Source organism: Crassostrea angulata, chromosome 9, assembly GCF_025612915.1.
Source record: "Crassostrea angulata isolate pt1a10 chromosome 9, ASM2561291v2, whole genome shotgun sequence".
Lineage (NCBI taxonomy): Eukaryota > Metazoa > Mollusca > Bivalvia > Ostreida > Ostreidae > Magallana > Magallana angulata.
The window spans coordinates 5762593-5788576 of record NC_069119.1 but is presented as its reverse complement, the minus strand read 5'-3'; the positions used below and the strand labels follow the sequence as shown (position 1 = coordinate 5788576).

Sequence of the window (25984 nt, the reverse complement as noted above, 5' to 3'; positions counted from 1 at the left end):
TAGTTTGTTGACCATCCAGCCTCCTTAAAATTGATTTTCGGAGGAAAAGTTCAGTTGATTATCAAAACACAAGTTTTCTTCCAAGAATCTTGAAAGTTTCTTAAAATCAATTAATTTATGAAACCATAAACAGCAACCAAAATCAACTCTTTCCTTTAAAATAGTGAGTGTAAAATTTAACAATGAATAAATATAGAATTACAAACGCTTTGCTGGGATCAAACTTCTACATTTACACCCACCTCATGTCTTGATAGTGTTAAAAAAATGATAACTACATCTTTAAATTATTTTTCTGGTTTTTTTGTTTGTTTTGTTTGTTTGTTTGTTTGTTTGTTTGTTTAGTGTGTTTGTTTTTTTTTTAAATTTTATTTATTTATTTATTTATTTATTTTGTATTTCTTGTTTGTATTTTACAATAAACGATAAAAAATAGGAATTCATCGGAATAGCAGTCTACATTTCCTCGGGATCGGAGTACAAAATATGGCTGTCTAACAGGTGTCAGAGACAGCTAGTCTGTTAGAAGAAGAGAAAACATCTGTTTATTTGAACATAAAGTATTGTAAGAAAATTTTTACATTATATTTTGAGAATATAATAATTGAGGCTAACATCTTATTTCTTAAATTTTAGTTTTGAAAGTTAATTACACTATAAACCATAACTTTGTTTGCTGAAGCCTTCTTGTGGCTCGTGTTGACATTTGGTAGAGCATACGTTAAATTTACCACAGATGATACCAACTATACACATATGTTTTTATATGTATTACATAGACGTCGGAACCGGGGGGGGGGGGATGGTGCAAAGTTAGACCTAACCATTATGAATATAGCATAATGGCGGGTACCACCTCCCGCCCCCCCCCCATTTTTTTCGCAGCAGACAAAATTGTTCCTAAATTTACCTTAAAAAGATTGAAATATTAATAGTGATATTGAAAATTAGAGTCATAGGTATAGTTGCATTGCAATGTCATGATTCTCACCAGAGAGTCGATTGAAGATCGGAAGCACTTCAGATTTTCAGTCGACTTCAGACTTTGTAATCCACTTTCAACTTAGATGGTCACACGGTGCTATTTTAGTCGAAAGCGGATCGGATGAGAAAATCTGATGGAAAATCTGATGGAAAATCCTATCATGTGACCGCACATTAAGAATGTTGCACATGTAACGTGCGACATGGCCGAGCTGTATGTTCATCACTGGTGTATATCTTACACCCAAGCGTTGCACCAGGTCCGTTAACCTGTTAACTCAGATTTTTGTTGACCACAAGAATAATATCGATTTCATATTGATTGGATAACCACTAACTGTGGTCGACGGGTATCTCCCGCAAATATAAATCACTGATGTCCTACCTTCCAAGTAATAATCAAAATCCCTGCGTAAACCTTGCTCTTCCTTCGCTGCTGCCTGTGGTGTGCCTCTATGTCTGTGCTCTACAAACTCAGAAAGATCACAGTAGTCTATTCCAATATGCCTTATTCAGGTCTTATAAATGGCAATAGACCGCTGTTAGTCTCTACTATAGTTTTGAATAAACCGTAGCAATCAGATTAGATGCATGCAACGCAGTTCTACTATAATCTGGCAGTTCTGACAGTTAAATAAGAGTTATTAACATTTACCATGGTATTTAAGAAAACTTTTGTCTTAGTTTTTAAAAAACTAAAAATTTAACCAATTCCATCACACACAGTTACTTACAGACTGAGCTTTTGGTCTGTAGATCAGGAGTTGAGTTAGGGAATTTACAATTTTAATCTTATTAATGAGATCAATGGTCATAAATTATTCAATTTAAAGTTTTTAAATGGTGATTATTTAATAAATTTCTCACCCACATTGGGGGCAAAGGCATTCTGGCTTGAAAAAAAAATGGAAGATAGAGTTATAATTTAGGGCACTTAATTCCTTTATTTCTCCTCAATCGTTTGTCATCTTTGAGTTTGTTTTTTATGACATATTTTTGTGGTGTTTGATTGCAGGCATTTTACAACATGGCTGAGAGTTGCCCTGAAGAGTCCAATGGGGAAGATAACTCCGCTCTGCTTGATCAGTACATTGACTGTGCAAAGAAATTCATAGACCTCGTGAAGGATCTTGGCCACATCAAGGGAGCTAGCAAGCTGCAACGCATGTGTAAATCAGAACTGAAGTACTTACAAACAGTAGGTGTACCTTACTTGTTATCCAATTTTGACAGAGCTTAAAACAAGCACTTGCTGTCTTGCAAAATAAGCTGCACAGTATTCACACGTTGTTATGCTGAGAAATCTTGCTTGACAAGACCTAGAGTTACTGTTCCTCTTGCAAAATACAATATTTACTTATGACCCATTTACATGCTGAAATCAAAAATGGTCAACCTACCTTGAAATCTCTGCATGTTGTCATCAAGGTGGGCAAGCAGTAACAAAAGTAAAGACTTCCCAGCACCAGGACCAGGGTCGCATGTTCTTATATGGAATCCATTTTCTTTCTGTTCATTCAGTTAATTAGATACATTTGGTACAATGCATTTTAAGCAGTCCACTGATTTGATGGAATAAGAAAATAAAACGTGCAAGCAGCAACAATAAATGAATTTACAGTAACTATATGAAATGAATGTTTTTACTGATTGTGTCAATTAACCTGCAAGGATATATAATTACAACTGCAACAGGGCCTACTTCAAATTCTGTATTAAGAGTATTAATGAGCATATGTCAACATGTTTGGCTTTTAGGAAGCTCCTTGAGCAGTCACAATATCATTATCTCTGTCTCTCCTTTTGTGTTTAGAACCATATCAAATATACATCTGCTATTTTTAATTCAAATCAGAAGTTTGGAATACTGAGCCCGTAAAGAAAATCCGAGCCCAATCAATCAAGCTGGTATACCAGTATTGTAAAATATGTATCGCGATGTGATATTTTTTGTCCACATACCGCAATACATCGGAATACCAGTATTATTCAGCCCTAGTGTTTGTTGCACTGATGGTGCACTGATTTCATGCACAGACCAGAGGGATGTACAAATATTTGGCTGTTTCTGTTTGCCATACATTTATATTGCTGTGCAAGAGAATAGGAGAAATAGTGATGTACCAGACCGTGATTCGAACTCGTGGCCAGTAGTTGTCTGTAGTTTACCGGTAGTTGTCTACCAACTGAGCTCTCTGGTGCTGGTATTCGAATAGGTCTGATCTGAATACAGCTGTATGAATATAATATAGTTCTAAATGTATCTCACCAATTGGTGAAAAGGAAAAAAAAACCTGATAATGTGCAGACATCAGGACTAGGAGCTGCCCTCCCCATTTTCCCCCGGAGAATTTTGCAGTCTACTGCATACAGCTAGAAATGTTATATGGATGATGTATTCACTATACAATTTTTGTGACCAAATCCATTTGGCTTGCACTTTATGGTGAAAAAAAACCTTACATGCTACGTCAAATCCCAGAATTCCTGTGTAAAGATATTATTTATTGCGAATTCAGTGGCTCGCTGATTCTGATTTCCGTCATACAACGAAATAATCAAACAATGGTGTTTGTTGACAATGGTACATGGTTGCCTTAACTTCCCATGATTCCTCTGAGTAGCCCATTAAGCCCCAGGGTTTATATACCGTACAGAGTAAATTAAAGTAGATATAAGATTGATGTCTCAGGCTGATGATGAGCTTGATGTGTATCATCGTCGTGTGTTTTATGGATTTGGTTGATGGAATCGTAATTTTTTTGGTCCTAATGATGCTGAAAGTGTCGGAAACGACCAGAATGATATTATTATTTTTTTTCTCTTTTGCTCAATTACTAGTGTTGAAAGTTCTAGATAGCTCTAACTGCTACATAGTACTATAGATTCGATCCTCTTACATGTATTTAGTCTCGTCGTTGTATCCACAATTCCACCAGAATTTCATGGGAATATAAAATCAAACTTTTTCATAATTTCATATGCTTGCCTTAATTGTTAACTAGCAATCCTCAGAAAAATATTATCAAGTTTTTAAAGCTATGAGGGATGATTCTTGCAATGTTATGTGGCTATGTTAATTCTTGTGCTATCAAGAATCTACAGTACAGTATGTTTAAGCAATATGAGCTGCATTTTTCATGTTGAATTTTTTTTTTTTTCTAAAATGTTTTCTTCTACTAAAATGACAAAAATATCATGGTTTTTAAATTTCTGTTAGCCATATTTTTGTGGAAAAGGCCGTTAAGAAGCCTTATTTGGAGCAAAATTGAATTATTGTCGTCCTGTACAAAAATTGATTTGCTATATATTCCTTAGAATTTGAGAAATATTTCCTTTTACAAAATATGATGATTTTTTAAAATCTTATTTATCATAAAAGTTTTAGTTATATGCAGACTTATCACACTAGCAGGTTTTTGCAGCAAAATAAAATTCTAAAAAATACAGCTCATATTGCTTTAATAATACACAAGACACTCTCTCTATACATTTACAGAATTCAATAGTAATTTTATGTTTCTTTTTCTGGTTTATCAGTCCTGGTATAGAAATCAATTATAGATAATGTTAGTAGCCTTTTTTGGAGAATTCTTGTTTTTGCTGGTCTTTGTAATTGATCAAGTTATTGATAATCAATAGTTTACAACAATGCATTTTTTTGTTCCCAAAAGTTTCATTCCATATCTTTTCATCTCATTTTTTTGTACATTTTCAATATTATTCAAGTTAGTTTTGCGAGTTAGTTTTCACTAGCAAAACAGTAGTTGCAATTCTGTAAATTAGTCATGTGTATCAATGGAAAGTCTGACAATGTCTCAAAAATTCATTGTTTGAATTTAAATGTCTTCATGCGAAATTAGTTTTGTTATGGAGTAAAGCTCCAGAATTGCTATCTCCGTGGATTTTTATGTATTATTCATTTTCCTATTATTCCTTATTTCTCTTTTGGTAAAAAATCAATTTTATTAGAATGAGGATGAATTCATTTGGAGAGTTATAAAAGAGGAAAACAATATCATTACAGTGGTTAATTAATTGGTCTTGTTTTTGTAATTAGTTTGGCTAAACGACTTGGAATTGGAAAAGAACTCGATCTACAATGTATATGGCACACTTGGAGATTTATAGTATGTACACAAAATGAAGGTTAAAAAAACTGCAAAAAAATCGGAACAAGATTTCTTACACAAAGCATTAAAGGCATTGCTAATTACAGTTTCTCTGATCGCTAAAAGACGTTGAATGCTTCAGATCCATTAATTATAGTATATAACCCACAGTCATGTCTTTCAGTTGTCAGCGGTTACTAAATTAAGGGAAGTAATTCCTGTAAGTAAACAAAGTAGATGTATTCTTTTATCTGTCGTAGTTGACAAGGAAACGGGTTAACCAGTGGCCAAGTCAATTGTAGAGTTTTCTTTTCTTGAAAATCTCTACTTTTTCAAATCATATATATTTAAGGCCAGCATTTTTTTATTTTTAGGTTTACAAACAACAAAATGATAAAGTTCTGTAGGAGGAGGAAATAAAAATCTCTTTTGACCTACAATTTTTTTTATTTTTAGGTTTACGAACCACAAAATTGTAAAGTTCTGTATGAAAATTTTTCTTTTATGACATCATCTTTATTCTAATAATATAATGAATGACAACTTCATGATAGTGGTGTGTAACTGCATCAAGTGTAGCATGTAAAAAGTATGTCATCTGTGTAACATATCACTGAAATAGTACAATAGAATATTAAACATACAGCTTTGATATTACAGGTACATATAGCAATGTCAGGGGTGTGCAATTACAAAATTTGGCCACAAAGTTACTAGCCCAAAATTCAAAGTTACTTAAGTCAGACTATTGTCGGACATGTCAACATTTCATTTTAAAAAAAAAAACCTAAATTTTATGTACATAAAGTCATAATGTTTTCTCCTGTATGATACTAGTATATAATTATTAATATACAAAATATTTATTACTTTCATGTTTTCTGCAGTTAAGAAATATTCAACTTCATTGATCTCTCACATTTTATTTACAATATTGGTTTGGGTGTTTATATGTGAGAAAACTCAAACATAACATTGTGAATGTGAACAGACTCTATAAAATCACTGCAACTATATGTGTGTGTGTATTTTATCCTGTTGAATTTCCATGTACAAAGTACAACTATGCAATTAATTATGTAATAGTAAATTTTAATTGAAAATAACAGAAAATGTACATTATACATGTAGTATCTATTTTTAGCTTTTCAAGTTCAACTTGACTTAATCTTTTGACAAATAATCTTTGATTTGATTAATTTTCCGATAGGATATTATGATGGTTACAGCGAGAATGCCTACACAAATATTGAAATAATGGTTATCTATAAATAGTACAAACAGTTACACAAGATGTTGATCTATAATTGGATTGAATATTAATTAATGATTTGATGAATTTACAGATTTAAATTGTCATTGTAACTAAGTGGCAATATGAAATTATTGTCAAATTAAATTATATCGCAATATTTATACTTCTGATATTAAATAATGAAACGCATATATATCATTGCAGGTTCATGTTATTGTTCATTACATAGTTTATGTCAGACTCTGCTGTTACATATCCTTTGGTTTCATAAAAAAAATTTCTGATTGATGGAGATATATTAATACAACTATTTCTAAAAATTCTGTTTTTTTTCTTTTTTCAGATAACACACGATGTTGATTTAACAATCTGCTTGTGCCTTTATTTCAGTAATGAACATAAGAACAAAAGCTTTTGTTATGAGGGATGACATTTTCATTTAGAATCTGTCTCCATAGACCCAAAGAACCAATATTACCGTGTTTTAAAATGTATCAAGTTCCGGATGATGATCTCTGCAGGTGATATTTGATTTGTCCTGATCTGCCGCAAGTGCTAGCTGTATTGATGATTTTTTTAAACACATGTAGGGCATATTGTTCTGCATGCTTCCTTCAATAGTCAATACTGTACCATATTAGACAAAAAAAAAACTTCCTCTGCATCACACCTGGCACTTGGAGCATATTCTTTCAGGATGTATCAAGGTAATTAAAGTCAGGTTAGACAGAATTTGGCTCATTTCATGTTGGCAAATCTTGTCTGTGATACTGAATATTATCGGGACCTTATAAGAGAATGGTTGTATCTGGAGGGGTTTGATGACATGGAATCAGCTGGTTACCATCCCAAGAGTTTTCTCTCGTTTTTCCGTAATGAGTTTTGATCTGAAGGAATTTAGCTGTGTTTAGATTACAAAAGAATTTTTTTGTTTAATTTCTGTATAATTAATATGCAGACAGATTGTCAACCTACTGTCATAGCAACCACCCCCTCTTAAAAAACATGAATATAGCAGAGAGTGGTCACTGTCAAACCTTTGGGGTACTGTTTAGTCATGTAGCAATGCCTCCTTTAAAAATGCTACAAAAGAACATCCCCCCCCCTTTAAACAAATTGAACATGAATTGAAACCCCAAAACATAGTTAACACTACCTAAACCCATAATTTACAAATAATACTGTTACTGTATTATATTTCTACAATAGGACTATTCAAAAGCCCATATAGCTAACATTGGATATATTATTTTGTTGTATTGTACACTTTGCTCCCCTTTCACACACTTCGTACATTATAGTTTCAGCTTTACAGGGTAAATTTTTTTTACAAATATTTTGCGGAGTCAAATACCATTAAAAAATATTCATTGTAAATTGCAGACTGTTTTAGTCTGCCTTAATTTTACACTAAACTTTTTAAAAAAATCATGGCTCGATGGCTATTTTGAAAAAGGTTTAAAGGTCATGTTGGCATTTTCTATAGATTTTTTTCTTTCTTAAATACATTAAAGTTAGTTAATTAATAGCAAAGTTATATTTGAAAATTTAATTTGATATAAAGATTATTGGTAATTTTTTGACCTTCTAGCCTTGTTAAACAGATATAACCTTAATTTCCAGTAAGAGTTATCTTCTTTCTTGAGTGTCCATTGTACCTTAATGTATCTGAATGTTGATGAAGTCTTTCATAATCATAATGTGCATTTTTGCAGATCAATATCATCGGAATGATATTCACCCAAGATGTAGTTCATCGGAATCCATGCAACCTTGCATTTGTCTGCAAGATTTCTGATAATCATTATCAATATTATAATGCCTTATTACACTTTTATGGAAAAATCATATTGGATAGTCTCAGGATTTAAAAAAAAGAGAAAAACAAATGCTCCAAAATTGTTGACACGTTTTTTTTTCTTTCATCCACATGATCCATCAATATTCATATATCAAAGGCCCGATGCATTAAACATCAAATGTAGAGATGGCAATTTATTGACCATTGCAAGACTATAATCAGCTCCGTGTCCATTAAAAACAACATTCGTTCTTTTCAGAGATGTAAAATTTGATGGATCGGTTTTTCTACTCTCTAAGTCAAAATGTTATTACTTGGAAGGAAGAAAAAAGCAAGGATTAGCATGTTATTGCCTTAAGTCAATAAAAAAGAACAGCTCTGACTAGAAATCGATGGAAATTTACAACCTGACTTTGCTTGTATATTTGTATTTGGAATTGTTGATTCACAGATTAATACACCCCATGCAATGAAGTGGCAAATGGTGTAATGTTTTTGACTAGTCCGTCAGTTAGTTAGTTTGTCAGTCAGTCAGTTTGCCATTCCGACATAACCCTGTGCAGAATTTTGAAATGGGATCACTAAATCATTTCTACTAATCTTATAGTACTTTCAGTACTTTGATTTGTTTTAAATTTCTCGCCACCGGAAATTAATTTAAATGCCGGAGGTCAAATCTTTTTAAAGATGGTTGTGATGTATATACTATTAATGTATATATTGCATGAATTAATTTTGAAAGGCAGGAATGAAATTTGGAGTTAAAAATTGACACAAAACTGTTTAATCATCTATCAAATTCCCACATTTAGTATTGATTTCACTTCAATCTAAGTTTTTTTCTCTAACAATGAATGCACATACATTGCTATATAATCATATGTATACTAGCTAACACCTCATTCACTGTTGAATCTTTTTAGCTCACCTGAGCCAAATGCTCAAGTGAGCTTTTCTGATCACAATTTGTCCGTTGTCTGTCGTTGTCGTCGTCGTTGTCGTCGTTAACTTTTCACATTTTCATCTTCTTCTCAAGAACCACTGGGCAGATTTCAACCAAATTTGGCACAAAGCACCACTAGGTGAAGGGGATTCAAGTTTGTTCAAATAAAGGGCCACGCCCTCTTTAAAGGGGAGATAATTGAGAATTATTGAAAATTTGTTGGTATTTTTCAAAAATCTTCTTCTCAAAAACTATTCGGCCTGAAAAGCTAAAACTTGTGTGGAGGCATCCTCAGGTAGTGTAGATTTAAGTTTGTTCAAATCATGGTCCCCGGGGGTAAGAAGGGGCCACAAGAAGGGGATCAAGTTTTACATAGGAATATATAGAGAAAATCTTTAAAAATCTTCTTCTCAAAAACTATTTGGCCAGAAAAGCTCAAATTAAAATGGGAGCATCCACAGGTAGTGTAGATTTGAATTTGTTCAAAGCATGGTCCCCGGGGGTAGGGTGGGGCCACAATAGGGGGATCAAGTTTTACATAGAAATATATAGAGAAAATCTTTAAAAATCTTCTTCTCAAAAACTATTGGGCCAGAAAAGCTCAAATTAAAATGGGAGCATCCACAGGTAAAGTGTAGTTTCAAGTTTGTTCAAATCATGGTCCCTGGGGGTAGGGTGGGGCCACAATTGGCGGATCAAGTTTTACATAGGAATATATAGAGAAAATCTTTAAAAATCTTCTTCTCAAAAACTATTAGGCCAGGAAAGCTTAAATTTGAGTGGAAGCATTCTCAGATAGTGTAGATTCAAGTTTGTTCAAATCATGGTCCCTGGGGGTAGGGTGGGGCCACAATAGGGGAGAGAATTTTTACACAGGAATATATAGAAAAAATCTTTAAAAATCTTCTTCTCAAAAACTATTAGGCCAAAAAAGCTCAAATTAGAATGGAATCATCTTCAGGTAGTGTAGATTCAAGCTCGTTCAAATTATGGTCCCTGGGGGTAGGGTGGGGCCAAAATGGGGGGATCAAGTTTTACATAGGAATATATAGAGAAAATCTTCTTCTCAAAAACTGTTTGGCCAGGAAAGCTCAAATTTGAATGGAAGCATTCTCAGGTATTGTAGATTCAAGTTTGTTCAAATCATGGTCCCTGGGGGTAGGGTGGGGCCACAATTGGCGGATCAAGTTTTACATAGGAATATATAGAGAAAATCTTTAAAAATCTTCTTCTCAAAAACTATTTGACCAAGAAAGCTCAAATTGGCGGGTAACCATCCTCAGATAATGTAGATTCAAGTTTGTTCAAATCATGGTCCCTGGGGGTAGGGCGGGCCACAATGGGGGATACATTTTTATACATAGAGAAAATCTCTAAAAAATCTTCTTCTCAAAACTATTAGGCCAGGAAAGCCCAAATCTGAGTGGAAGCATTTCCAAATTGTATAGATTCAAGTTTTTTTAAAATAATAGTCCAGTGGTATGGTGAGGCCACAGTGGGGGATGCATTTTTACATAGGAATATATAGAGAAAATCTTTTAAAGACCATTTGGCCAGAAAAGCTTTAACTTGTGTAGAGGCATCCTTGGGTATTGTAAATTTAAAATCACAGTCCCTAGTGGTAGGGCGGGTCCGTGATGGCAGTTTGAATTTTTACATAGGAATATAAAGAAAATCTTTAAAAATATTCTGGGAAAGTTTTTCGGTCCAAAACTCAGTACTTAGTGTGAAAGCACAGGTTATGCAGATATAAGTTTGATGAAACCATGATACCCTAGAGAAAAGTGGGGTCACAAAATGGGGGGGGGGGGGGGTATATAGGAATAGAGAAAAATCGTCTTACAGGTACAACAACAAAAGGGGCTTGGTATTTACCAAAAGAAAGAGGTGGATAAAAATTGGCAGATTTTCAATTTTTTTAGCAAGATCTACTGTACTTAGTTGTCAAGATATTTTGAAACTGTAATGCTAATTTGATCAGAATTAAGGCAATTGTTGCTCAGGTGAGCGATGTGGCCCCTGGGCCTCTTGTTTATTTGTGGGGGTCTATGTTCGTAAGTAGCCGAAATTTACCTAGTTCATGGGGAACTATTTTCATTAGTCGCAAGTTCATGATGATTTTAATTTAATATCAAACAAATGGTTGTATATACATTCGTTGGGATGTAGATTCATGGGCAAGGGTAACCCATGAAAGCCATGAACATTAAGCCCCTAGGAACTGTTACGACTCAATGTAACAGCATATCTCTTTTAATCAGAACTAAATCAATTCAACTTTGGATTTTATTAGATTAAAAATCAATTGTAAAAATACCTTTGATCTTGATATAATTGTTATATAAATTAAGTGAAAAAAGAAAAAAAATCAAGAGATCTAAAAATTTAGGAAAAATGATGCAACTTTAAATGGAGCTGAACTTCTGTTCATGAGGACTGTCATCAACCAACATGACGAGATTTATAATTACCACGGTAACATGAAAATGGATTCATTTGCCAGAATTGAGTTGTTTGATCTCATGTCACTTCAGAAATTAGCTCTGATTGATCCATTCCTCTGGATGGAGAAATCTTAATGGATTTCATTTTATCTGATAGGTCTGTCATTTCGAATTCATCAGAAACCGCAGTGGTTTGCATATTGTCATCCATGTCCTGATCGGAGGCGAAACTTTTGGTGGCGGAGAACAAAGCATTGTCTTCATCTGACTCAGATTGAGCGCGGTGTAACGTATCTTTGTAACCAGAGTCACTGGATGAAACATCCACTTGATTCAGACTTGGGGCTTCGTGGAGAATGATCAGTCCCCCCGCTGCCTCAAAGCCCAGGTGTTCTGACTCGTTAAAATCGTTGTTTTGATTTCTAGCACAGCATTCTTGGGAATGAGGAAAATCTACATCTGACTGTAGATTATAGTTGTCATCACTAAAACACACATGAGCATGTTCACACAGCCGGCCCGAATAAGGCTTCGGCTCCAACCTCTCAACAGTCACATTCTCGCTTTCTGATTCTGTCGAGGAATGTGACACAATATGTTTCTTAGCAAGATACGAGGGTTGCGGGCTATGTTTAGCCATTTGAATTTTGGGTCGAGCCCCTGTACACCTTGTTGGGAGGTTGGGGTTAAAGGTCACTTGATGATGGTGGTGACCATTACAGACCTGGGTGGCGGTCAAGCGGTACTCTGGGTGTCTGTAGCTAGGACTCAGGTTACACCCTTCTTTATAAAGCCCATTTTCACTGTGATCTGACAAATAGTCCTCGTCCCTCTCATGTGTCACAGTATCACTGAAATCGTAATGGAAATGAGAAGATATGCTGTCATATTTTCTGGCGGTCATTTTCTGATTGTGATGCCAGCGGATGGCAAATGGACAACGAGCCACAGCAACCACCATGAGCATAATAAGGAAAAGGGCCAGCACAGCCCCAATACTGCTGCCAATGGAAATAGACACAGGGATCCGCCAGTTTGATGTAGACGCGTCAACACATTCACGATCAGGTGTCACAGTATTGTTTTGATAGATAACTAAGCAGATCTTGTAAAATGTGTCAGCAACTAGGTTCTGGATATTGTACTCGTTAGATGAAGCCGGCAGCCGTGGTCCATACTGTACGTATTTGCTGGCCTCTTTTTGATAGTGGACTTGGTAGGCCAAAATGGCAGAGAGTAGCGGTGTGGTGCCTGGGCCCCAGGATAGTTTGATGGAGGAGGTGGTGGAAGATTCCACTTGGAGATTGATTGGAATGGTCTGGGAAGGGGTGGAAGATAACATCATGCTGTCACGCGTGGACATTCGGCCCCTGGTTACCCCTCAAGCTGCTGGATGGGTGTCTGAAAAATAAATATGGAGTCTGTTTATGGTCATGACTTTCATTTATTATTTATTGCTGCAGAAATAATTTTTGGGCAGTTATTTCATTTCATATTGATTTAATACATATGTAACATTCATCAAAATAATTAAATCCTCTGAGTCAGCTCAATTTCATCCTCATTAAAAGCTCTGTATTTGTCAATATAATGTACAATCGGTAATTGTAGACAAATACTTAGCATTGTTAAGTGGTTTATTCAATAGGTGAACATACAGGTATTTACTACTCTCTCTCTATAAAAAGGATGGTTGAAGGACCAAATTAGGAGAAAGGTTGGAGGACCGGTGTAGTCAGTTATGGCTAAAAATTGATAGAAAAGGGTTGATCAGGATTGCTGTTATACAGTTTGTATACTGTGGTTTCATCAATATTCGTTGAATACCAATTTTCGTGGATTTCGTTGTTTAGTTGATCCACAAAATTAAATGTTCATTTAAGTTCAATTTCAACTAATATTTGTTAATGATAGGATCATTGGCCACGAAATTACGTATCCTTGAAACTGTGGTTTTCAGAAAATTCACGAAAATTGATACCCACGAAAATTAATGAAACCACAGTAATGGTTTGAAAATTGATTGGGATCAGGATTTAGATGCACTAGATTCTATAACAGGGAATAGGGGAAAGTAGATAGAGACAGGTTCAAAGAAGGAATTGGTTTGTGATCCACAAATGGTCTGAAACAGAATTTATCATGCTGTCCAAAGCATAATAAAGTGTTTGGTGAGCCTGAAGTGTAACCACCCATCATCATGCTATAATACAGATGTGCATTGCACTCAAGATGTTTACATCAAGGTTGTAAACAAAAACAGAGCTATTTCAATTTGCACTCTTTAAACTGTATCTGCACCAGTATCATTGCAGATAAATATGTAAAATATATATATTTATAGTCATTATCATTAGATCATCTGAGAACAATCTATTCATGTCTAGGGTAATGTGAATTACCAACAGCTGAACTCCGTCGATTCTTGTGTTGCTTTGTGCATTTATAGTGTCTGCACTCTAAGTTGCAAGAAAGAAATGTCAAAGTCTGGAATATATCAAAGTGCATAATACCGTATACCAGAAGTTGGAATTTATGTTTGAAAATTTTCAATTCATCAGCTATAGATTCTGAAATCAGGTCTGAGTTCAAGAAGCTTAAATTTCATGTTCTGTGAACAAAGACAGAAAACATGTTAAGGATCAGAACCAGCCTGTCCTAGACTAAAAAAAGGTCAAAAAGTTCAAGGCCACAATTAAAGGTCAAGAGTAGAACACATCCTTAATTCCAAAATACACAAACTACATGGTCAAAAAATCTGCATTGCCAAAAAGGGCTGAGAATGATTAGCACTGTGAAGATTTTAAGGAGGCTAGATGGTCAATCAATTAACCATAAGATCTGTCTTAAAAACATTTAAATGGTATTTTGGGCCATAAACTATTTTTTAATGAACAGAAAATCCAAATATTATAATTTTAAAATTCGAGCATTCTAATCTTTTTACAGAGCTCTTCGTGTAAAGAAGGTAAATATAGCCTAAATATGGCCATGATCATCCAGCCCCCTTTATAAAACTTCTTGTACTATGAGACCTTGGTTTATGAAATCTTCTTTGTTATTAATGCTAAAAACCCAATACCCTGCTGATGTTTTATGCAATATTCTAATTCATTCAGCCTTGTGATCGCCTTCATCCTCTTAGCTATGCCTAAGTCACACTGAAAATGAAAAAGATTGTCGAGTCACTGATAGTAATTGATCATCCAGGATACACCTTAAAGTACTGATTGCAGGTAGCTAGTATTAATACTGTTGTCCTAGATATCAAGGGTTAATAATTATAGTTTACGTAACCCAATCTACATTGATGCTCTTATAGAAAGCATCTATCATGATCGACCAATGAACTTTCCAGACTTTTTTTTTTTCAATAAAACACCCAAAAAAAATTAAGGTTGTGGAAATGAACAATTATCTTAAGACTTACTCTGAATCTCATAACTTCACACAGAGTTATGAAACTTTAAAGCTGAGAAATTACGCCCACCAAAATGAGATTCAGTTTAAGATATTCAGAGTGGCAATTAATGACACATCATCACTTTGTGGTGTACACAAGCTGTTAATTGCCCCCAACACCATCAGCAGTGCTAGTTGTGGCATCATCGTGGTGCATATTGTATATATGCAATTTATTTACTGTTACCATGGTTACAACTGTAGAGGTCTTGAAGGAACAGGAAAAGGAAATGGACCAGGGGTGATCTTTCATTAAGGCTGTATGTTTTCTGCAATTTTGTAGACATTGTCAATCAGGTGGTTGAGTTTGATTATTCCTATGATATTAATTTATGGTAATAAATTTAATAAAAGTTTCTTCTAAATTTTTTTTTTTAGTTTGGTATACGTAACAAAATTTAAATTAAAGATCAAACTTGGAAATAATGGAGACAAGAACTTAGTTCTTTTTATAGATGAGACAGTATGCCATAAATGAGTTTATTTAGGTCATGATTATAAAGGCAGCTATAACTGTCAAGCTTCATTAATTTTTAAGGAGACAAACTAGTGGCCCACTTAATGGGGGAAAAGAACAAAGGGACCTAACTAGATAGATCATTCAATCTATGGGACTTATGTAACATGTAGTGAGGAGATGGATTATTAATGGGGGTAATAACTCTTTCCATTCCCTGTAAGCACCTGTCAGTACTGATGAAGACGCTGCTCCCCAGAGCATAATATGCACATGTAATGATGTATAACAGAGATATAAGCAAGCTAAAACCTTTCATGTTTTGCAAGAATTCACAAGATTCTGTGTGTTTTGAGGAGGTTTCTTCCATGCTGTTTAATCATTATTTTCAGTATTTAAACAATATGTATTTTTAACTTTTTTTGTTAATATATTGATGTGGTATATGTGTAACATTTGAAATATTCCTTTAAAAAACCCCAACCAATTCCTTTTAATTAAATCCAAAATATTAATGTCTGTCATTTTTGATATTAAATGGTAAGAGAAACCCAGTGAGCTGTGTTTTACAATGATTTCAAAACCCACAAGATAATTATTATTGATTCCTTATGAAAATGAAGAATTAATATCCGCCTAGAATTGTACGAAGTACATGCATTGTGCAGATTTTGAATTCTCATTTTTATTTTTTGGAAAGATGTAAAGTAAATGAAACTATGACAAAAGTTGGAATTATTGATTTTATATTCTCACGATTTGACGCAAAACAGTTGAATCGCAGATTTAAGTACTCGCGTTAATAAAAGAATAATTAGTCACCTTGCGTCATGATATCCAGTATAACATATCATGCTGAGGGTAACTTTTTGTGGGATATTGGAATTTTTTTTCATTAATAAAATAAGATTGATATTTGCAGTTTGATGTTATTTGATTGTAAGAATGTTCACTTCATATTACATGTAATATGTCCGTACAATTGAGTAAGATTTAATTAGACTTAGATTGGCAATAAACTTCAAAGAAATGTATTGATTAAAACTATAGATAACGCATGCTATTGGATTATTAATTATAAGTTTATAACAAGATAAATTATTAAAATCAGATTACGTACAGCTGTATTAATCAGGATCAAGAGTAAATTGTTCATTTAATTTGTTCTCAATTTTACAATTTCCTAATATGGACAATTATATTCTAGTATATTTAATAATGTAAATTAATACCATGAAAAAAGAGTTATGTCATCACACACAATTATTTTGATGACAAGAATTCTGATGAATCTAATTAATTAAACTCATGATGTTTAAAGGGAAAAGAACAATTTTCAGTAATTTATAGTCTTTTAATTTACTGTATACATTAAGTTTTGTTTTATGAAAAAAAATTTTCGTTCTAGATCTGAACTTTGATATCTGAATTCCTTATGTGCCCGGAACAGATTTCACTATAACATGAATGATTTATAATTAGATTCAATTGAAACCAGGTTCCACTGTAACTTTTAAATAATTTGTTCTTATTAGATTCAACTTATAATACCAGCTGGTAAAATGACTGTATTTTAAAAATATATTTACATGGTTTCACAGTGAACTACATAAGAAATTCTTGCTTTTAGAAAATAGTTGAATCCTTATTATTAATAAGAAAAGAGATTTCATGCCATATATTAATTTATAAGAAAAAAGTACCATTAGTATACTTAATTACCACTCAATTTTTTGGTTGCAGGCAGCCTGAATCTTCAGTTTGAAAAAACACATACGGTACATTTTGAAATCCAATCGTAAGATCTAGATTGCCTACCATAAACTAATGCTTTCACCATGAGGATTTAAAAACCAACAATATCGTTGAGCATGGCCGTAATTTTGCAGAGTCATGAAATATGAATATTTTCCATCAATTTCCTTCTGTTTTCTGACACAATTATGAAACACATTAAGATATTTTTTTCTCCGTTTTCTTATCAGTCGAGAACTACTTTCAACATGGTATTCCTATCCTGACTGAAAATGTCTGAAAAATAAGGATTCTGAGCCGTATTAATTCCTCTAAGGTACATTTATGAATACATTAAGGCATTATTTCTTCATCTCGCTGGAGGATCCAGGGGGCCCATAAAAAAGATTTCTCAGGGAGATGTTCCAGATACTTAGCATGTGTAGGAATTAAGGCCCAGCTGTGACTCTGAGATTTATTCCAATAAATAATTCCCCCCAAACAGGTTTCCCCTTGTAGATAAATCACGCATCAACAATCAAATACATTGTATCCTGTTCAGAATTGAATCAACAACATTAATTCTCTCTCTCTCTCTCTCTCTCTCTCTCTCTCTCTCTCTCTCTCTCTTTACAAACCTTCAGAAGAGCATATGAGAAACAGTCCGTCACCCTCCATTCTGAGACATTTAATTAAGGCAGTAGATATGCCATTCCTTTTCTATAAATCCTCTTCCATAATTTGAAATAATTTAGATTTTTAGTTAGTCTTATTGTCACAAAAAAATCTCCTGACAGCCACAGGCATTGATATTTCAAGATTTTAAGGACCATCTAGTACTTTTCTGGGCCTTAAAAGTTGAATCCTGTTGGAACTAGTTTGGAACATTACAGTCCATGTGCAAAAAGCTGAAGCTGCATGCAGATAAATTAGACCTCTCTCTCAGTCCCTTTCATTTAGTTTGATTATTTACCTTTTAAATACCCCTCCAGATGCCAATGTACAAAGTTCCTGCACACATACAAAAAAAGCTGTAATTGATAGGACTCTTTTCTCCAGAACAATTCCTTTGAACTCATAATATTAATAGTCCTTGTGAAGTTTTTTAAAGTTTATCCATTATACAACTGCTAGGTTGATGGTCAGCATAGGTATATTGACTTGGATGTACATCTGTTTTTGCCGGCTATTGATCAAGCTCTCTCTCTGTACAGATGATGTGACGATACTCATCAGAGTACCGCCAGTTCTTTAATCATTGATTTTTCAGCAAATTCCTGTTATAAACACTTATTATCACATTGTCTCTAGGCTTTGATCAAGGTTTATGGAGAACTGCTACATTCTGGCCTTAATGTGTCGAATTTTCAGAGCCTCCATTAAATGCATTCTAGCTTTACTAAGTCTCAGGCTCTCTCATTATTAGAGCCATTAAACACACAAGGAGCTCTTACTAGCTCTTAGTTCCTATACAGGTATGTGTACAAGCCACTCCAGGTCCTTAAAGACTTGTATAAAGTTAGCTTAATACTGACCAAGCGCACGTTTTATATATTACATGAATTTTTACATGATTCAGGTTTTGTGTTAAAAGGATGCTGCATATCCGGTAATTTTTGCCATGATCTAATTTTCGCTTTTTTCATGACCTTTTAAATTGCAAATAACTGAATATGCAGAAATTATATTTAGTATCAGTTTCTATAAGAAACTTTTTAAATCGCATAAAATGACTGACGCAAATTAAAACTGTTACAGATTTCCCCCATTTTCGCAAATTTTGTGACATGGAAAACAACTGGAAATACTGTATTTTAAACATATATATATATATATATATATATATATATATATATATATATATATATATATATATATATATATATATATATATATATATATATATATATATATATATATATATATATACACCCTTTCTGGCAGTAACTAAAACTGAATTTGTACACTAGTCAATTGCTTCATGCAGTTTGCAGGTTTATATCAAACCTACTATGTATTATATTTAATTTGGGTGACTGTGATAAAAAGTGTGTTTCTGATTCCCCGACCGACACTACAAATGTATATTATATATCCTTTTGATATATAACCTGGTCCAAGAAACTTTAATGACATATTTTTCATGTAGTAATAATTTGGAATTTCTCATCTATAAGTATCTAAAATGTAAAAGTTTGAGAAATGATATCCGTTATCAACTTTTTTTGAAATCATAAGGGAACATTTTGATAAAAATTTCCTATAGCTTAAAAGTCAAAATTGTTCATGCTAAAACTGTTATAAAATTTTCTAAGAATTTTTAACCCATTAATATAAAAAAAGTAATGTACTTTAGTGTTTCCAGAGTAAAAGCAATTTGTAAAGTGTATTTGTCATCCAGAAAGATCTACTCACAAGCTTTAATCTCTCTTGCGTTTGAGGTTATAATCATTGGTTCCTACCTGTACCTAGTACCGGTAGTTGCTGACAATGACAGAATTTGCCGTTTAATTAAAGATGTAGTGGTAGAATCAGACAGAAGCAAAAATTAATTATCAGGGCTTATGGATTTTGTCAACGAGATTATTTTGATCCTGAATAATTTATCACGTGGAGGCTGTGTTATGGGATCAAATATCTTATTTTAATTATTGATTCCAAGTTTTCCTTGCCCTGTCACTTTAAGTGAAACAGATTTAACCGAATTCCAGGCATGTCGATTGTTTACTGTGACATGTAAACACATTTTTCATTCATCTGTTCAAAATTTCTGATACAGTGACTGAAAGATTTCTTTTTAGGTGGGGGTAGATTTTTTTTTTGACATTTTGGCATTTGAGAGTGATCTGCTCCTGAAAGATTTACGGACATTTTCCCAGAATTTGAAACAATGGTGGATTGTATTGATACATGTAAACATCGTGTTCCATTCTTCTTGATTATGTCTTGGCATATTGGCATGGGGAAAATGCTATCATTGCCAATTAGACTCTAATTTCATGCCAACTGCTCAACTTTTACAAATTTCCAAAAAATGTTGCATGTTGATACCAGAAGATACATTTATAAGAATTAAATGAATGTCTCTCTGGCTGCTTTTCGTTGTTTGATTATTATTTATTTCATTTATTTACTTTTTTTAGTGTTGAGTGTTATTAAGAGATTTTTGATTCATTTGAAACTTTAATGATTACTGTGCATAGGAAAATATTTGCCCCATTTTTTTTGCCCCCTTATTCCTTTGCTTTTAGCCAGCGAATTTAAGACTAAAATGGTGAGCTCCATTGTTGCAAATAATATATCGTTTGACACAACTGCATGACTGCAGGTGGAATTCAAGACGAGGCAAAGCCCTTTTAATTTGTAGAGGGGCGAAAATAACATTGGGAGAATATAAACCTGTATGCTGTATATTTTAATCCCTTTAAAATTCACAAATATGATTATAAACTGATAATGGATTCCATGGATATGGCACATATTTAGTTTGATGTTTTATCCACTGGGCTAAAAAAAAATTACCCACACAATTAACAAACCCTCTGACTTTGAAAACTTTTGTTAACATCAATTGCAAGCAAATTTTAAAATACTGAGTTCTCCCCATATGCTAAAACATAAATTTTTTTTATTCAAAATGCATGTTCACAATTGCAAACATATTTATTAAATAACAAGAAAACATTGGTTTTTGTGGATTTGAACTTCTCCCAAAATTGTCTTTAGACTCTTTAGAATTATAGAAATATGGTATAAATGACTATGTTGACATCATTTTGGTAATTAAACAAATTAACAGCTGGCACAAATTGATAAGAAAATTTTTAAGACATTGTAGTATTTAGTAATAGACAGTGACCAAGTGAACTGTTGACAATAATCAATCCACATCCACAAAATAGTTTATATTGTTTCTTTGATATTTTCTACAAGTATATGATATAAAAAACCATGAACATGACATTTTTTTATAGTGCATCACATATTTGCCTTTCAGGTCACTGTATATTTGCTGTCCTTGAGCCTATAACAACTCTTAATTTGGCTATTAAATAATATAAGGCAACCTCGAACAAAAATAGGATCATTTTATAAATGCCATGTAATAACCTATATATAAAATAGACAAAAGGTCCTTGCTTTGCAGTGACGTAAACATTCCTTATAAATTGACTTTGATCAACTTTGAAGCCAGCTGCAGTGTTTCCTTTAAACTCGGTATAAAAAAATATACCATGTATTTTATTAACAAGTCTATTGACCGATTATTCATATAATAATTTAGCACTAGGTCACGTCTGGTGATTGAAGATTTTTTGAGTGATTCAGTGCTGTTCATAGCTGATTATATTACATGTTTAAGGCCATATTACATAATGAGCGCCCTAAATGAAAGACATGCTTAGAATAAAAATCTCGATCTTTGATACGGCCTCTGATTAAACCGGTTATAGTTTTATGCAGAGACTTAAAATCTGTTGAACTATGATGAAATGGAAATTTTAATCGGTAAAGTTTTTTTTTGCTTTTGTTGCTGAAACCAACAAACAGCTCTGGAAATTAAATTTGTCTCCAAGAAATCTCACAGCAGGAAAATAAATGACAGAGAATTTTTATCATAGCTGATATATATAGCATATAGCATTATATAGCATAACAGAAATCTTGACGTGTACGTTTAATTTGACGTGATCGATGTACCGGTACATCATTTTAAAATTGATTGTCAAGCAACAACATTTAAGAGTGCAGTTTAAAAAAAAGAAAATTACTAGTGATTTATTTAGTTTGGCGTTAGATATTACAATTACATGCAATATATACCTGTGGTATGCAATTATGTTTTGCAAAAAAAAAAGTGACTTTGAGACTTAAACAGTGACAGCCTAAAGTTGTTGCCCACAGATATGAATTATTGCAACAGCCAACTTGTATGACTCAAGATCAAAATTATTATTGTATTGAGGCAAATTTAACCAACATTATGTACAAAATATATGTACTTGATTCATCTATGAAAAAAATGACATTGCATAAAATGGTTATATAACTTGTTTTTTGTTTTTCAATATTAAGCTCTCAGTTTTTTGAAAGCATTGAATTGTTTAACTTTTCTACTGCTTACCTTAAAGTTTCAGATCCCCCTCCCCCCACCCCTAGGATATCCTGCTTTAACCTATAGCAAATTGTAAAGAAGTCAGTGGCATGTTCAATTACATGTGTGTGTACCTCAGAATCTATGATATATTTATATATTTAAGGTATATTAACAATAAGAAATACCGGTACATTAACTTCAAATTAAAAAATATATCTTTAAGTCAGAATTGAAAGCAAGTGCCAGTTATAGTTTTAAAAGATTAAAACTGCAGTAGCTACTGTTGAACATTATAAGTATAATTTAAAGATATAGATGTTAATTTGTTATGTTTTTTTGTTGTTTTTGGTTTTGTTTTGGGGGTTGGGGTTGGGGAGGGGGTTGTTTGGGGTTTGTTTTGGGGGTTGGGGTGGGAAGGATATTGTTGTTTGGGGTTTGTTTTGGGGGGTGGGGTGGGGTGGGATTGTTTGGGGTTTGTTTTGGGGGGTGGGGTGGGGTGGGATTGTTTGGGGTTTGTTTTTGGGGGGTGGGGGTTGTTTTGGGTTTGTTGTGGGCGGGGGGGGGGGGGGGGGGGTCGGTCTTGGGGGAGGGGTTACAGGGAATGATTATGAAAGCTGAGCATCAGTAAATTTCCATGGCAGAGTTAACTTTACAGGTTTCAGCTTAGAATAAAATGTATCATATTTAAAAGTGAGTAAAACTACGAGTAAAGAAACTCTGAGAGAAGTCAACTTCTTGAAGTCAACTTGTGGGCAAGTTGTCAATGTAAATATCGATGTCATAGTAAGGATATTAAGATGTTCATAAGTCCCCTGCGCAGTAAGTAAATTGTCAATAACTGAAGTACAAAGGTACACTACCGTCATCACTGGCAAGATCATTACATTGTGGCCACCAATGACGTACTACAGTTTGTTATAACAGCGCTGGGGTCATGAAGAAAATACAGCATCGGCTGTGTTATTGCCAGAGACTTCAAAGCTCCATGCGTCTCATTGCCCTGTAACTATGTTAGAGATCCCCAGTGGAGCAAATATTTAACCATTTGTATTGACTTCTGTGATTTCTACTCTCAATATGAAAGGATTTTTATTGATGGGTTTTATTAGTGGGAATTAAGCTAGGGATTCTGAGAGAGAGAAAAAATATTGGTTTAGATTTTAAAAGCGCATGCAGTTATATTATCTGAGTCTGTGTATAATTTATGAATTTAAAAGCCTTACCCAGTGGAGCCTAAATGTGTATCTGTATGTAGTCTGGGAACTGTTGAGAATAATCGATTTATATTTCAGTTTTTTTCTCTCAAAGAGAACTGGGGATGTATGACATGATAATTAGTGTTTTTAATTAATGTTAAGTTAATTGACTTCATAAATTTATTGAAAGTTCTTAATACTGTCTGACCTTCCGATAGACTCCGCTATGTAATAAATTTTTAAGTTCCTTAATTTAAGATTTTGTCTGCTAATTACTTCATTAATTATAAATTTTACTTTAATAACAAGGAAAAAATTTCTGCATGAAATATCTCTTGCTTATTTAAAAAAAAAAATTTCTGAGAGTAGAACTATATAAATAAAATTGCGACAAAAGTTTGGTGCACTTATTTTCAAATTCTTGAGATTTGATGCAAAAGGATAGCATTCAGTACTTAATAATGCGTAATATAAGAATTTTTTGATAAAATAAAAATGTACTCTCATAATGTAAACCAGCCGGCACTGATTACTACAGTTACGAATATAGTAATGAACTCCGAGGCATGCATCTGTGTGAACGAGTGCAGTATATTTATATGCTTATCGATGTTCAATCATTAATTATACATTGCATATATGCATCCATAATGAAGATCATCACAGATTACTCCCTCGGATAATTCTTTAATCATTAATTATTCATTAATTTGCAACTAACATCATGATCTTCAACAAATATACGTGCTAAATCTTGGATGCTATGGAACCAAAGAGGATCAATTAAACGTGAGAAATGATCAATGATCGAATGTATTAAATTATTTTGGTAAAAATTGTTTTACTATCATATACAGGTTATGTAAAAAAACAGAAGATAAATTATATATCAATTTGAAGCAAACATTCGCACAAATAGCAAATTGTTTACAAGTACATGTAGCTTTGATTCAATAGCAATTTCAATGCAGTGGTATTGTTTTCAGTCTATGAATTTCAATTCACAGACGACTGCAGATTTCATCGAGTCAGTCGAGATAAATGCTTGGGAAATGTTGCATAATATTAAGTTGTTTTTTTTCTTCAGAAATACATCCGCTATAGTGAATTTTTAGAATCATGGAAGTAAAAAAAATTTCAACTTGGGAATCAAGAGCCTGTGTGATAAAACTTTCGATCTGTCTGCAGGCAATAAAGTTATCTATACGTGTCAATGGATGAGATTAATGCATGCATTTAGATCAAAATTTAACCAAACACTGAACACTAAGGTTCTAGTTTTGTTGAGGGGACTTTATAATGGCTCAGTTCTCATATGATAATAGATAGCTTTATAATCAGTTCTTTTATAATAATTACGAGCTTTATAATCTTTCTTAGTTTTCCTGATGTATACTTAGCGTATTGTTATTTTTATGTCTAATATGAATTACAATGTATTGACCAAGACTCTAATAAACAAAACAGATAATAATTTTAAAAATAAATTTTCTTAATTATATTTAGATACATTGAATTAAAACCCCATGTATTTTTCAACAACTTAATTTGGTTTAATATTGGATCAGTTTAGTCAAATGCTGAAAATCACAAGTTTTTTAATTACAATAAATCAGGAAGTATTTTGACCCAATGGCATGTACAATTTACTCTGAAAGGACAGTGATGTATATCAACAGCAAAATAAATTGTCAACAGCAATTCAAAAAATGAAGGATGAAAAATTAAATGAATATATACTTACCATAATTTTATTTCTAGATCCGTAGAAAAAATAAAGATATCCTTTAAAATCAGAAGCTTCTGAATCAGCTGATGGTATAGATATCATCTGTTGATATCCATCGCGTTCTCGACACTGTATTGTTGTCTGCTAGCTACGGTAAGCTCTCTCTCTCCTGCAGGATACTCAGCTGGTATTGTCTTGGTGTGATTGCAGCAGTAACTGGTCGGGAAATTATTAAAGGCTTCGTGAAATTTCAAGAGTTTATATGTTACATTAGACTTGACACTGCCTGGAGTAGTTAGATATATATGCTGCCGCATGCAGTGACGGAAATAAACTGTTTTGGTCTGTGAGTGACTGCCTGAAAGCAGATTATGTGATCTCTAGCTACATACTGCCACGACTTTATATTAAAAGATTGGTCATAAACCTCAGGGAGAGTCTGACTTTATATAAGAGACCTACGTACGTCTGCTTGCTTCTTGCTGCTAACCATTGTGTGGAGGAAATGTAATAAATATGTGTACGATTATATATATATATATATATAGATAATACTTATTTACTTGAAAACTGTTACTTAGTATAGTATAGTAAAGAAGGCCAGGTAAATAAGGAAATAAATCATAAAGCAAAGACTGAAGTATATGTTTGGGGGTATTATTGGCCATTTACGTGTCTCTTGGTATCAGAAATCTGCCTTTATTAATAAATGACAAAAAATGATATTGTTTCTCATCACTTTATCTGTGATTTCATCGCTTGCCATCCA

General features: G+C 33.3%; 2 protein-coding genes across 7 annotated transcripts in view; one reads left to right on the top strand and one right to left on the bottom strand.

Annotated features, from left to right (window-relative positions):
- Positions 1 to 473: 473 nt before the first annotated feature.
- Positions 474 to 25984, top strand: part of LOC128163082 (UPF0415 protein C7orf25 homolog) — a 49946-nt gene continuing 24435 nt past the window's right edge. Inside the window, exons 1-2 of the mRNA XM_052826559.1 lie at positions 474 to 565; positions 2000 to 2182. Of these exons, the coding sequence (XP_052682519.1) occupies positions 2012 to 2182 (171 nt within the window). The 5' untranslated portion in view covers positions 474 to 565; positions 2000 to 2011. The remainder of the gene's footprint in view (positions 566 to 1999; positions 2183 to 25984) is intronic.
- LOC128163083 (uncharacterized) lies at positions 11140 to 25873 on the bottom strand. Of its 6 annotated transcripts, none has more exons than XM_052826561.1 (3): positions 25231 to 25873; positions 14622 to 14700; positions 11140 to 12940 (listed from the first exon to the last, which is right to left on the bottom strand). In XM_052826561.1, exon 3 carries the CDS (start codon positions 12900 to 12902, stop codon positions 11616 to 11618), a length of 1287 nt encoding a protein of 428 aa, XP_052682521.1. In that variant the 5' UTR covers positions 12903 to 12940; positions 14622 to 14700; positions 25231 to 25873; the 3' UTR covers positions 11140 to 11615. The 6 variants fall into 6 exon arrangements, with proteins under 6 accessions (XP_052682521.1, XP_052682523.1, XP_052682520.1 ...); XM_052826563.1 differs by lacking the exon at positions 25231 to 25873 and adding an exon at positions 17831 to 18150; XM_052826560.1 differs by lacking the exon at positions 14622 to 14700 and having other exon boundaries at positions 25231 to 25872.

Coding starts and splice junctions, on each gene's coding strand:
- LOC128163083 (XM_052826561.1), bottom strand. CDS start 12,902: ATGTCCACGCGTGACAGCATGATGTTATCTTCCACCCCTTCCCAGACC.